We start from the raw sequence: 12,013 nt of genomic DNA, 5'->3' as shown, positions 1-12,013 counted from the left end.
CACTTATTTTTAAAATTTTTATTTAACCTTTATTTAACCAGGTAAGACAATTAAGTACAGATTCTTATTTACAATGCCGACCTGGAAAAAGGCAGTCTTTTGAGGGGTAGGGAGTAGGGTGTAAAATAAATACAAAAGTTAAAACACATTAAACATGACAAGACAAAAACAGAGCAGAGAACAAGAACAGTTGCAAGCCATGGACAAAACAGACCGAACAAACAATCGACAGCAGGCGAGCAGGGCACAGGTCCTAGTTTAGAAACACTTGCTTCAACTCATAAAAGTTTAGATTTAAAAAAATAAAATCGATTTGTCTAATTTAAAAAGCTGTGTTACTGCTTGTCTGGAATAGAAGCCTGCACCGGCCACACCCCCACACTCGCTTATCGGTCAGCCGTCCCGACCATCGCCACCGGAGGGCGCTGCGCCTGCAGTTTCGGGGAGGCTGCTGATGGGTGTTTCCTGAATACTTTAGGATTTAGGAAGGGGCACACCCAGTGACATCAGTGAGTTTTTGAAGAAGAAAAAAGTCTCAGCCGAGCCTGTGCGTTGGAGAAACAAGGGGGCCGAGAGAGCCTTCCCGAATTTATTTTTTACTTTTAGCCCCGTAAGCCCGCAAAAAGAAGTGAACGAAACTGAACCAACGCAACTCTTATTAACTTCAAGTCTTAACCCGGGAGTAGTGGGGATTATAACACATTTTTCAGAGAGGATGTCAACTTCAGACGAATCGGACGGGTTACGTCCCAGATATGGGTGTAAGTAGATCCAAACATTTCCCCTTGCTCACCTTGAGTTGCCATGTAGGCGTGAGGACCGCAATGGGGGTACATTTACTCACCTTCTGTTTGCAGGTTTCCATTCAGCTTTAGTGTTTCCAATCAATCTAATAGCCTTACATTTTTGCCTGTATCATAAATATCTTGTAAAGGTTTTTAGTAAGCTATCCTGATGTTTTATTTTTGTATGTCTATGGCTTCATTTTTGACAGCGTGGTTATACCCCTGACTTCCGCATATTAATCGACATTATGATCATCAACTCAATATTTCAACTTTCCATCGTTATTTAATAACAGCGTTCGTGTTATCACAGTCTATTATGTATGCATGTTTCTGAGAGAGTAAAAGCACAAAAGTTGATCTTATTGAGAATCCAGTCCAGTAAGTGAGTTAATAGTTTCTTATGTGATTTTACCTGTCGATTCATTGAAGCATATTCATATCTTTATGCGGATCTAATTATGTGTTTGTGTGGTAAAAAAAAAAACTACCGTTGTACTTACTCAGGAGAAGTTATAGCCATTGATTGATATTTATGGGATAACATATTCATTGGATAGATATTTGTTTGTAAGCAACCTTTCTGGATTTAGGTTTCTTATAAGATGATGATGGGATCCAAGCTGTTCAGTAGGCCTACTGTATTACTTGGCAGTAACTAAAGTTCCATAATAAATAAATAAAAAAGTAACTTAATAGTCACACATTTATGACCTTTCTTCATTTTCCGTCCTCTATGAGAGAGAGAGAGAGAGAGAGAGAGAGAGAGAGAGAGAGAGAGAGAGAGAGAGAGAGAGAGAGAGAGAGAGAGAGAGAGAGAGAGAGAGAGAGAGAGAGAGAGAGAGAGAGAGAGAGAGAGAGAGAGAGAGAGAGAGAGAGAGAGAGAGAGAGAGAGAGAGAGACCCCCTCCCATGCCCGCGTCTTAGTAAACATATATTTTTGGCAACATGACCCTGTTGGCAGTGTAATGTTTCAGTTTATCTACAGCTGTGAAATGTTTGCCAATAAACACTGTTGTATTCACTCTCGCAATAGGCCGAAACTGTCATTTAAAGTCATCCCTTGCGATTTATGCTGGTTCTGGTTCCATGTGTGGAAGCTGTTTTTTGTTTCTGGAAGTTCTTGAAGGGGATACGACGACACGTACTTTTTCCACAGACATGGAAATGTCAAACAATCTCTGGAGATGTTTAAACAACACTGGCATACATTTACAGACAGTGAGAGTGGCTAAAGTGGAGTTTGCCTTCCTAGTTGGGTTCCAGTAGAGCCCTACTACAGTCATGAATCATCTCTACAGCCCAGAACTTCTCACCGTTCACGAGGAAGCTACAGGGCATGGAGCACAAGCCAAGTTCTGCAACCTCCCTCAGAGAACCAAGCACCACTGGAGAAGCTCAGTTAATTAACCCTATAAAAGAATGAATACCTATGTATTGATCATACAGTACACATGCTCATGTTGGCACTTGAGGGGGGAGTCTTAAAAAGTCCAATGGCATTTCATATGTTCAGACCACTAGTTGCTCCTCTGTGAACTTTGGAGTGCAGTCTTTACCCCTATACTCAATTAGATATGGAATCCCACAGCGTCCTTTTATCGGTTTGCTGAGAAGTTTCTTTATTTCTTTATTACTGCCATGGTCTTCTAATATTCCCTGTTCTGTGTCTGTGTGTGTGAGGACGCGTGCGTGCAAGTGCATGTGTGTGTGTGTGTGTGTGTGTTGTAAATAATGTGTATTTTGTCCAGCAATGTTTTCCGAGCTAATATAAGTATTAACTGTGTGTGTGTGTGTGTGTGTGTGTGTGTGTGTGTGTGTGTTGTAGCGGTCCTGGATGGAGTGGAGCGGCTCACGGCGGAGGAGATGGATGAGAGGAGGCAGCAGAACATGGCCTACGAATACCTGTGTCACCTGGAGGAGGCCAAACGGTAAGATGGGAGCCTCACTGTGTGTGTGTGTGTGTGTGTGTGCGCGCGTGCGAGCGCGCGGGTGTGTCTCCAGGCGGCTAAACTATCTGTGACGAGTCTCCCTACAGACGTGGTCACCTGAGAGGTGCACAATGTCTCTCACCACAGTATGCAAATAGGCTGCTGTGGGTTCACACCTTCTACATCCGTGAGTCCAGGAGTGTTTCTAGTAGTCAGGAGGTAGTGCAGGAGGGAGAGCCGGCGTCTAATGATCGCAAGGTTGGCAGATCGGCGGTTCGAGTCGAGCCCCGACTGGCCACAATGTCGAAGTGTCCTTGGGCAAGACACTGTGACTGAACCCCAAATTGCTCCCAATGAGCAATTGGGAGCAATTTGGGGTTCGGCGCCTTGCGTGGTAGCTTGCCGCCATTGGTGTGTGAATGTGTGTGTGAATGGGTGAATGAGAGGCCGTTGTAAAGCGCTTTGGAATAAGGCGCTATGTAAGTCAGTCCATTTAGCATTTAGTCAGGGCAGATGAGGAAGGTTCCCCGTGTCCGGGGATGATGGGGACCCTTCCTCATTCTGATCCATGCATGACAATGAGCCCGTCCTTCCATTTCTTCCTCTGTCTTCCTCCCCTGGTCTCTGTCTGCAGTATTGCGTGGATCTAGCTATTGCAATGATGGTTGTTGTAATCTTTGTGTGTGTCTGTGTGTGTCTGTGTGTGTCTGTGCGCTAATACACAGTAACATGTTGCCATTTGTAACTTAAAAGTTACAAGTTCACACACACACACACACACACACACACACACACACACACACAGAGTGTGTGTCTTAGGCCTCCTCAGTGGACCTGTGTCCTCAGAAGGGGAAGAAGAGAGTGAGGCAGGAAGTGACTCAGTCCCTGTTGATTTCAGTATCTCTCTCGGTTGCCACAGAAACCCGCGGTTGTCACAGCAACAGGTTCCGGTACGAGTGTTTGCATTTTGTGGTGCTGTATGTGTGTGTGTGTGTGTGCTTGAAATACAAACAAAGTGCAGCTAATCGCTGCAGTGCTAATGTCTGTAAGCTCCTTCTCTCTTCTATCTTGCCCCCCTATGCTTTCCCCCTCTCCCTCTCACCTTTTCTGTTCTCCCTCTTTCTTGCCCGAGTCCTGCTCTCCCTCTCCCTCTCTCCTGCCCCATTCCCCCTCTCCCTCTCTCCTGCCCCAGTCCCCCTCTCCCTCTCTCCTGCTCTCCTCTCCTTCTCTCCCTCTCTCCACCAGCCCTCTCCTCCTCCCCCTCCTCTCCTCTCCTCTAGCCAGCCAGCGGTGAGCTGTGCCCACAGTCCCCACATCACTGTGAGAGCCACTTCACGGGTGGTTAGACTAAACAAGGCCTGGGCATGTCTGTGAGGTCGGAGGTGCTTTATGTTGATGCAGCAGAGTGATCTAGTGTTCTGAGGTGTTTTAAAACCCAACATGTGCGGTGGTGGAGGTTAGGGGGGCAGGGGGGCGGGGGGCGGGGGGGCACACCTGGGCCCAAAGGGTGAACTCACTCTGAGGGGAGGAATGCTTGAAGTGTGTTCTCATGGCTGTACGGTATGACGGGAATGCTTCTCAAAGGTGTGTGTGTGTGTGTGTGTGTGTGTGTGTGTGTGTGTGTGTGTGTGTGTGTGTATGAGAGTATGATGTGTGGAGCACATAAGGCTTAACTTAGCAACTACCATTGGCATTAGGAGATGGGCAGCCTGTGAAATAATTGTTGCTCTCTCTCTCTGTCTCTCTCTCTCTCTCTCTCTCTCTCTCTCTCTCTCTCTCTCTCTCAAATGCAAACGAGGCGCGTGTTATCAATCCTATTTCCATGCTGTGCAATGGGGGGGGGGGGGGGAGGGAGGGAATGCAGTGTAACACGTTTAGTTGAATGCTTATTGATTCCAGTTCGGGGATGGCTGAGCTTTCTCTCTCTCTCTCTCTCTCTCTCTCTCTCTCATCTCATTGAGATCTCTCATCACCTCCAGGCTGTTGAACAGAGAACCTGTAATAGGTTTGATCTCATACATTATGACTGACCTACTGGCCCAAGTATGGAGTTTAATTCTATGATGACAGTGACTGAGCTAATTTTCCCGTGACCAACCCTTTGAGAAAGGTTAAGATATCGCCCCTGGCTCTGAGGAACCTCCCTCCCCCCCCTCCCTCCCCCCTCCCTCCCCCCTGTCACCCACACTCAGCTGACTCTCATTATATTTTAAGTGTGTCCTTGTGACGGTATGTGTACATGCAAGCCCTCCCACTGTTTTGGTAGTAATTGCGGAGGAGCTCTTTGTTTACCCTGCTGAAGGGTGAACGATAGGTTTGGTGATGCAGTATGTGTGTCTCCGGGAGGTTCCGTAACTGCACCCAACGGAGGAGATGAACGTACGACCGCAGAGGTTGTTGGAAATCATCTTCTCTCCCCTCCCTCTGCTGTCCAATGAGAAGTCCCCTCCCCTGCCCTCATATGAGAAGTCCCCTCCCCTGCCCTCCTATGAGAAGTCCCCCCCCCTCCCTCCTGCCTTCCAATGAGTAGTCCCCTCCTTTCCCTGCCCTCCTATAACAAGCCCCCCCCCCTCTCTGCCCTCCTATGAGAAGTCCCCTCCCCCCTGCCCTCTTATCAAATCAAGTTTTATTTGTGTAGCGCATTTCTCACAAGATGTGACTCACGCTCCTATGAGAAGTTCCGTACCCCCCCTGCCTTCCAATGAGCAGCAATGTTGTTGCTGCTCTGAAGCTGCTGCTATTCCTGGTATTCATCCTCCCCTGCAGTGTGGTGATGTGGTGCCTGGTGTTGCGCATTCACAGAACTGGTCTTGTTACAGAGGAGAGTACAGACACACGCACACACACACGCACACACGCACTCCAGCTGCACATCCATCTGCCGCCACTCCCTCCCATAACTATGACAGGCCAGATTCCTCCCCATATCCCCATACTGTTGCTAATGCTGCTGCTGTTGACAGAGATGCACAGGTACGGCTGGCAAGGCAACTAGGTTAAGTCATCGTCAGTATGACACCTGAGAAAGGTGTGTGTGTGTGTGTGTGTGAGTGAGTGTTACAACATTAGTCTAGTGAAAACAACCCTCTGAGTAATAAGGTATCCACTGTCTGAGAGTGAAGGTATGTGTGCAGGTGAGGCCCTTGCCCCTGACACTGGAGGTATGCAGAGGACTATGAGGAGAATGTGCCGGAGAGAGAGGTGGTGTTGTTGTTGTTGCACTGAAGAGAAAGAACTGCAGGGGTGGGTCAATTATGCCCTGTAATTTCTACAGTAAGACTCTCCCTTCTTCCTTCCCCCCCCCCTCCCTCCCTCTCTCACATTCTCGCTCTCCCCCTACCTCCCCCTCTCTCTCTCCCTCCCACCCTCTCGACCCTTCTCCCTCTCGACCCTTCTCCCTGTGTTTGCGTTATGGAACCCAGTCCTAGACATGAGAAGCTTACATCATCAGACCATGCCATGGTGGCTAATAAAGGCGGTACATAAGCAGTGTGTCTTCCCCATTAAGGAAGTACTGCACTGTGTCTCACATCCCTCCCCCTGCAGACTGCAAAGTCATCCCAGCTCCCCCCCCTAAAGGCCAACTTCTAGTAATTTCCTGTTTTGGCTCGTTTCCAGACGCTCATCTCTTCTGGGGAGGCTGGTGGAGATAGAAACTGGAGGACAGGGCTCGTTGTAAACGCATGAAACGGAATGAGGAACGCTAGGATGATTATGATCCATTCCTAATAGACCTGTCGCTAAGCCACGCCCCCAAAATAGAAATTGTCCAATCATATCACAGCAAAAGTCACTACAGGCAGAAAACAACGGACAAACAACTCGCTAATATCTGATGGTGAAAAGCATCTGGAATAAATATTCTTGTCATCTTTAAAAAAACATGTCTATTACTTGCTGTGGTAAATCAAATTTGTCAACTCCCTCCATTGTAAGTCATTGAATGTCATTCAGTCACGGTCGGTCAGTCGGTCACTGTCAGTCTGTTTGTCCGAGTTTTCAAAGGGTCCGTGGCTTAGCGATAGTTCCGTTCTGTGATGAGCCCGTCCTTCGATTTCTACCTCCGCCAGCCTCCCCTGTTGTTGCTGTTCTAGAGAGCGTAGGGAAGCACAGTCGTTGGACTGTGACAGCAGAGTTGTCATCTGAGGAGAGATATTATCACAACTATATTCCCCTCCCCATCTTCCTAAAATCATAATTCGTTGTTGTTTATTTTACCGGTGGCTAAGCTAACAGACCTCTGTTTGATTACTCCTGCAAACTTGACCTTGTCAGGAAGTCCTTTTTCGATAAACAAACCGTAAACTTTGACCGTAGTAGCTTAGCTTGGCGTCCTGTTTGACGTCCTGTGTGAGTGTCGTGTACTCGTGTTGCTAGGTGACGACAGTGAAAGTAGTGTTAAAAGTGAAAGGTCAGTAGAAAAACACTCAGTCTGTCACTCAGCTGTCCGTCAAGCCGTACTGAAACACCCTACTGTCTGTCCGCCCCCCCCCGCCCACCTGCCTGTGAAACCAGACTCTAGAAGTTACCCTTCCAGTTCAGATATCACTTCTAGGTAAACACCAACACTGGTGAATAGGTGGTGCTGATAAGAAAGGAGAGCTGAGAGAGAGAGAGACTGTGAGGGTGTGCCATGCTTTGTGAAAGCAGTTGGCGAAGTTTGGAGGTTAGCGGTTTCATGTGACTGACTGTCCTTCCTCTTGGTTGATCAGCAGGTCTAGCGTAGCACCAGTCTATACCCCCTGTTTGGACTGAAAGGACAAATGTACTGTTTTGTGTGTGTGTGTGTGTGTGTGTGTGTGTGTGTGTTGGACATGACACCTGACGTCCTAGTCTTGGCCTGATGAAAGGGGTACCTGTTGGAACATTCCGGGGGCCCTGTCTCTCTCTCTCTCTCTCTCTCTCTCTCTCTCTCTCTCTCTCTCTCTCTCTCTCTCTCTCTCTCTCTCTCTCTCTCTCTCTCTGTGTCTGTGTGTGTGTGTGTCTTTCTTATGTTTTCTCTACTACAGTGGCGCGGTTGTTTTTTCACCTTATTATTCAGGAACCATCAGATAAAGACTATTTTGTCTGAGTCATGTTCCACTGCTGTCGTTTCCCTACTGAATCAGCACTTTTTTCACTGTGTTCAATTGGCTCTTGTTTCTGCGATTTAGTTCCACCACACACACACACACACACACACACACACACACACACACACACACGCACATGATGAGTGGATCAGCTTCCCGTGTGTGTGTGTGTGCGACTGGGGAGAGGTCAGTCAGTGCAGGATTCCAGTGTTGCAGTAAAGCATGTAATGGACTATTTGGCTCTAGTTCTCTTCCTCCCTCTCTCTCTCCCCCCCTCTCACTCTACATATCTCTCTCTCTCTCTCTCTTTCTCTCTCTCTCTTTCTCTCTCTCTCTCTCTGCGTATCTCTCTATATGTTCTCTCCTCTGTGTGTGAGTTCGCTACCGACAGTGTTGACAGTGTTTAGAGTGTACGTTCTCTCTCTACACTTGCGGAGGAGAGTATAGAGTTAAATGTTGTGAGCTTAATTGCAGCGTAACCTGATAGTGTCTCTTCAGCTCACTTCCACTTGGTCTGATCCACACAGCCTCCCTTTCTCTCCAGACTCCTGGTATAATCAGACACCAGCGCTTTCTTTTTTGCTCTCTCTCTCTCTCTCTCTCTTCCTCCCCTTTTCTTTCTCTCTCTCTCTCTCTCTCTCTTCCTCCCCTTTTCTTTCTCTCTCTGTCTCTCTCTCTCTCTCTCTCTGTCTCTCTCTCTCTCTCTCTTTCTCTCTCTCTCTCTTTCTCTCTCTCTCTCTCTCTGTCTCTGTCTCTCTCTCTCTGTCTGTGTGTGAGAGAGAACTTGAGTTAATAAAGAGAAGTGTTTCTACCCTTCAATTGTGCTGTGTCCAGATAAGGCCCATCACACATTTCCTGCTTAGCCTTGTATAAACATACACGTCTCTACACACACACACACACACACACACACACACACACACACACACACACACACACACACACACACACACACACACTGGAAGCAACACAGGCCTGACATTGTGTGGAAAGGCAGGGGCACGTCTCCACCTCTCTCTCACAGCAGTGTGAACCGTCCACGTTGTGAGACTCCTTGTCTCTGTGTCCTCCCCCCCCTCCTCTCTCTTTCTGCCCTGTCCCACAACATCATCATCTATTTGTTGTATATAACATTTATTTAAGCTGGTATGTTAATCTGTCTTTGTCATATTCTATAAAAAAATGAAATAAATAATAATAATAATAATATATTGTGACGTTAGAATTATAAGGTTCTATCTCCATTTTTGTCAAAATTGAGTTTTTTACATAATCTGATCCATTAGGTGTTTATTAATGCCTGTGTGGTGTTATTTTTTCAATTAATAAAATACAAAGGTTCCATCTCACAAAACATAATGGAATGTAAAAACTTTGACGCTCAATATCTCTGAACTGCCCTAAACGGAGATAGAACCTTATTATTCTAAGCTCACGATATATATATATATAAAATAATATATATTACCCTAAATCAGTGCAGATCACATGTAGAATATTGGAATGAGCCCGCCAGCAGATCGAATGTAGAATGTTGGAACGGGGCCCATCATAGCCTGTGCCTGTTATGATTGGACAGGGGTGGGGCCCATCATAGCCTGTGCCTGTTATGATTGGACAGGGGTATCACCCACATTGTGTTTTGGAACAGAAACCTGAACAGGAAGGAACCTCCATGTGCGGGACAGGAAGTGTGTGTTTGTGGTCCGCAACTCAGGGAGAGCCCTGGGAGGAGGAGGGGGGTGGGGGGGGGGGGGGGGGTGCGCTCAGTGAGGACACTCCCGGGATCCTCTTCATTCTCCGCAGCCACAACTAAAGAGTCCAACATGTCTACTGTTGGGGAAACCCCCACCGGCCATTGTGACCCACAACAATACAGTTGTTTAGCTCCGCTCCTGACAGCTCAGCTCCTCTCTTGTCTGTCTCTCCAAATGTCTGTTCCGAGGGAGGCTGGCGGAGGTTGAAATGAGAGGACGGGGCTCATTGTTATGCGTGGGGATGAGGAGTGGTATCAAACACATGCACATCTGGAGTGAGAGAGAGAGAGAGGAAGAAGGGAGAAAGAGAAGGGAGAGGGAGGTCTGTGTATCTCTTCCTGAGGAGACAGTGGGCAGGTTGAAGCCCCTTCCTATTGGCCTGACCTCTGACCTCGCCACTGTCTGAGGCTTCCTGTGGTACGCCGCAGGAAGTGTTTTTTTTGCACTCCAGACTTGCAAACTCTGTCATGCGTCTGGCTAAGTGGAGCAGGTCAGCTAGTTGTCGCTAGTTAGCTAGCCTTCCCTCAGACCCCAAGTGACTCATTTGCCCTCTCAAAAAAATCATGATAGCTGAGATTATATGAGTGGTACTGACAGTTTCAGGGGTGCAAACTTGTCACCTTTTTAGCTGTTTATACCTCAAAATAGGTCAACAATTTTCCTAAATGTTCTTTGTTTTCAGGCAAAACATGTGTGAACTTTTTGGGCCATCACCAGTTTGCATCCCTACAGTTTTCAGTTTTTTATGGAGAAACCCGAGGACGTATAACATACATCATACGCGTGTTCAATACCATTCCTCATTCCGTCACCATGCGTTACAATGAGCCGCGTCCTCCGATTTCTACCTCCGCCAGCCTTCCGCTGGTCTAGAACCCGGGGTAGAGCTTGTCGACTGTAGACGCTACGCAGGCTGAGCCCATAACCTGACCTGTTGGTGTGCCGGGGGAAAGCACACAGTGTACCCAATAATAGAACACTATATAAACCAGCCGACGTTGTTTTTACCTGTGCATTCCGGACAACACAGTCATCATATCTGAGGTAGACGACGGTATTACCTCAGGCTTGGCTCGTTTTCACTGGGGCTGACGTTTCTGTTGGCGTCGGTCCCGCTAACCTGGAATCCGATTGTCGTCGCCCCGTTCTTACAATCTCATTCATTCGGAGCTGCGGTGTCGGAGGGCGGGAGGGCGGGAGGGCAGGAGGGCGGGAGGGTGGGAGGGCGGGAGTCTGAGGGCGGGGCTGTGTTTGTGCTGTGGCTGGGCAGGGCTTCGGGTGTGTCGCACACCCCTGATAAAGGAGTCATAGTACGGCACCTTTTATGGAGCCCTTTCACTGCCCCGGGCCGGAGTGAAAGGAGGGGGTTGTTCCACTCCGGCCCGCCCCAGCCTCGGTGCCCCCGGGGCTGGACGAGCTGGTCTAAATGAGGGGCCTGTGTCTGGAGCCCCCACCCCCCCCCTTCCCTCCCTCCCCGTGTCATGACTTCCTGGGAGGGGAGTTGTTTCAGCTGGTGGCTTAGTGTGTGTGCGTGCGTGTGTACGTGTGTATGTATGTGCGTGCGACGTGCGTGTGTGTGTGTTTTCCCGTGTGTGTGGCGTCTTTGTCTTATTCAGGATGTAGTTAGGTCACCCTGTTGTGTCCCGGGTTTACAAAGCCAGTTGAGTTGCTAGAGAGTGGGCGTGCGTGTTGTTGTCTCAGCAGAGGGAGAGAGTGTTTGCTCTCCTCAGAAGCCTCTCTGGGTGTCCTCGAAACTGGGCCGTGCCTTATCGCCAAGGATGATATGGTTTTCTGTATGGTTTATCACAAAATACATACTTCAGACAACTGCGTCATCAAGGACAAGTACCACACACACACACACACATACAAAAACTGCCCACAAACGTTGTATATTTGCAAGGGAGCTGTGCTCTAGCCGACTTCACAGCAGTCTGTCTCTGATTGTCATAAGGGGAGGGAGCTGCTGTGATTAGACTGCGATGTTTACTTACTGGGAGTGTTACTGGTGGCTTATACTGGGAGTGTTACTGGGTGGATTGTGGGGATAGAGATTGGTACTAATACTATAATGTTTCTCATCTGGTTGGTCGGACTGTAATGCTTACTGGTATGGTTAGTGTGTGTGTGTGTGTGTGTGTGTGTGTGTGTGTGTGTGTGTCAACTGGTTGATTTAGTGGACTCCATCCCTTCCCAGTGTGGTACCCCAGCAGGGCTCCCCAGTGGCCCGGGGTTAACACGCACACACGGGGAGGAATGTGGCTCCTCGTCTGACCTCAGGGAGTTGAAAGGTCACAGGAGGGACAGGAGGAGGAGGAATGCTGGGATATTAGACCGCCAGGTCATGTTTAGGTGTTGGTGCGTTTGATGGACAGGTGTGTTCCCCCATGGTTCTATTCAGACCCTGTGGTGTCTGGATGATATCCAACCCTGGAGGGGGAGGGGGGGGGGGGAGCGGGGGGGGCAAAG

General features: G+C 48.3%; 1 protein-coding gene across 1 annotated transcript in view; it reads left to right on the top strand.

Annotated features, from left to right (window-relative positions):
• Positions 1–647: 647 nt before the first annotated feature.
• Positions 648–12,013, top strand: part of iqgap1 (IQ motif containing GTPase activating protein 1) — a gene marked incomplete at its 3' end in the record, with an annotated part of 38,850 nt that continues 27,484 nt past the window's right edge. The window contains exons 1-2 of the mRNA XM_080538817.1: positions 648–761; positions 2,613–2,715. Coding sequence (XP_080394943.1) covers positions 716–761; positions 2,613–2,715 — 149 coding nt within the window. The 5' untranslated portion in view covers positions 648–715. The remainder of the gene's footprint in view (positions 762–2,612; positions 2,716–12,013) is intronic.

Source organism: Nansenia antarctica, assembly GCF_963989245.1.
Source record: "Nansenia antarctica genome assembly, chromosome: 9".
NCBI classification, from domain to species: domain Eukaryota; kingdom Metazoa; phylum Chordata; class Actinopteri; order Argentiniformes; family Microstomatidae; genus Nansenia; species Nansenia antarctica.
Note: the sequence above shows the minus strand (reverse complement) of the source record. Positions and strands in the feature narration are given on the sequence as shown.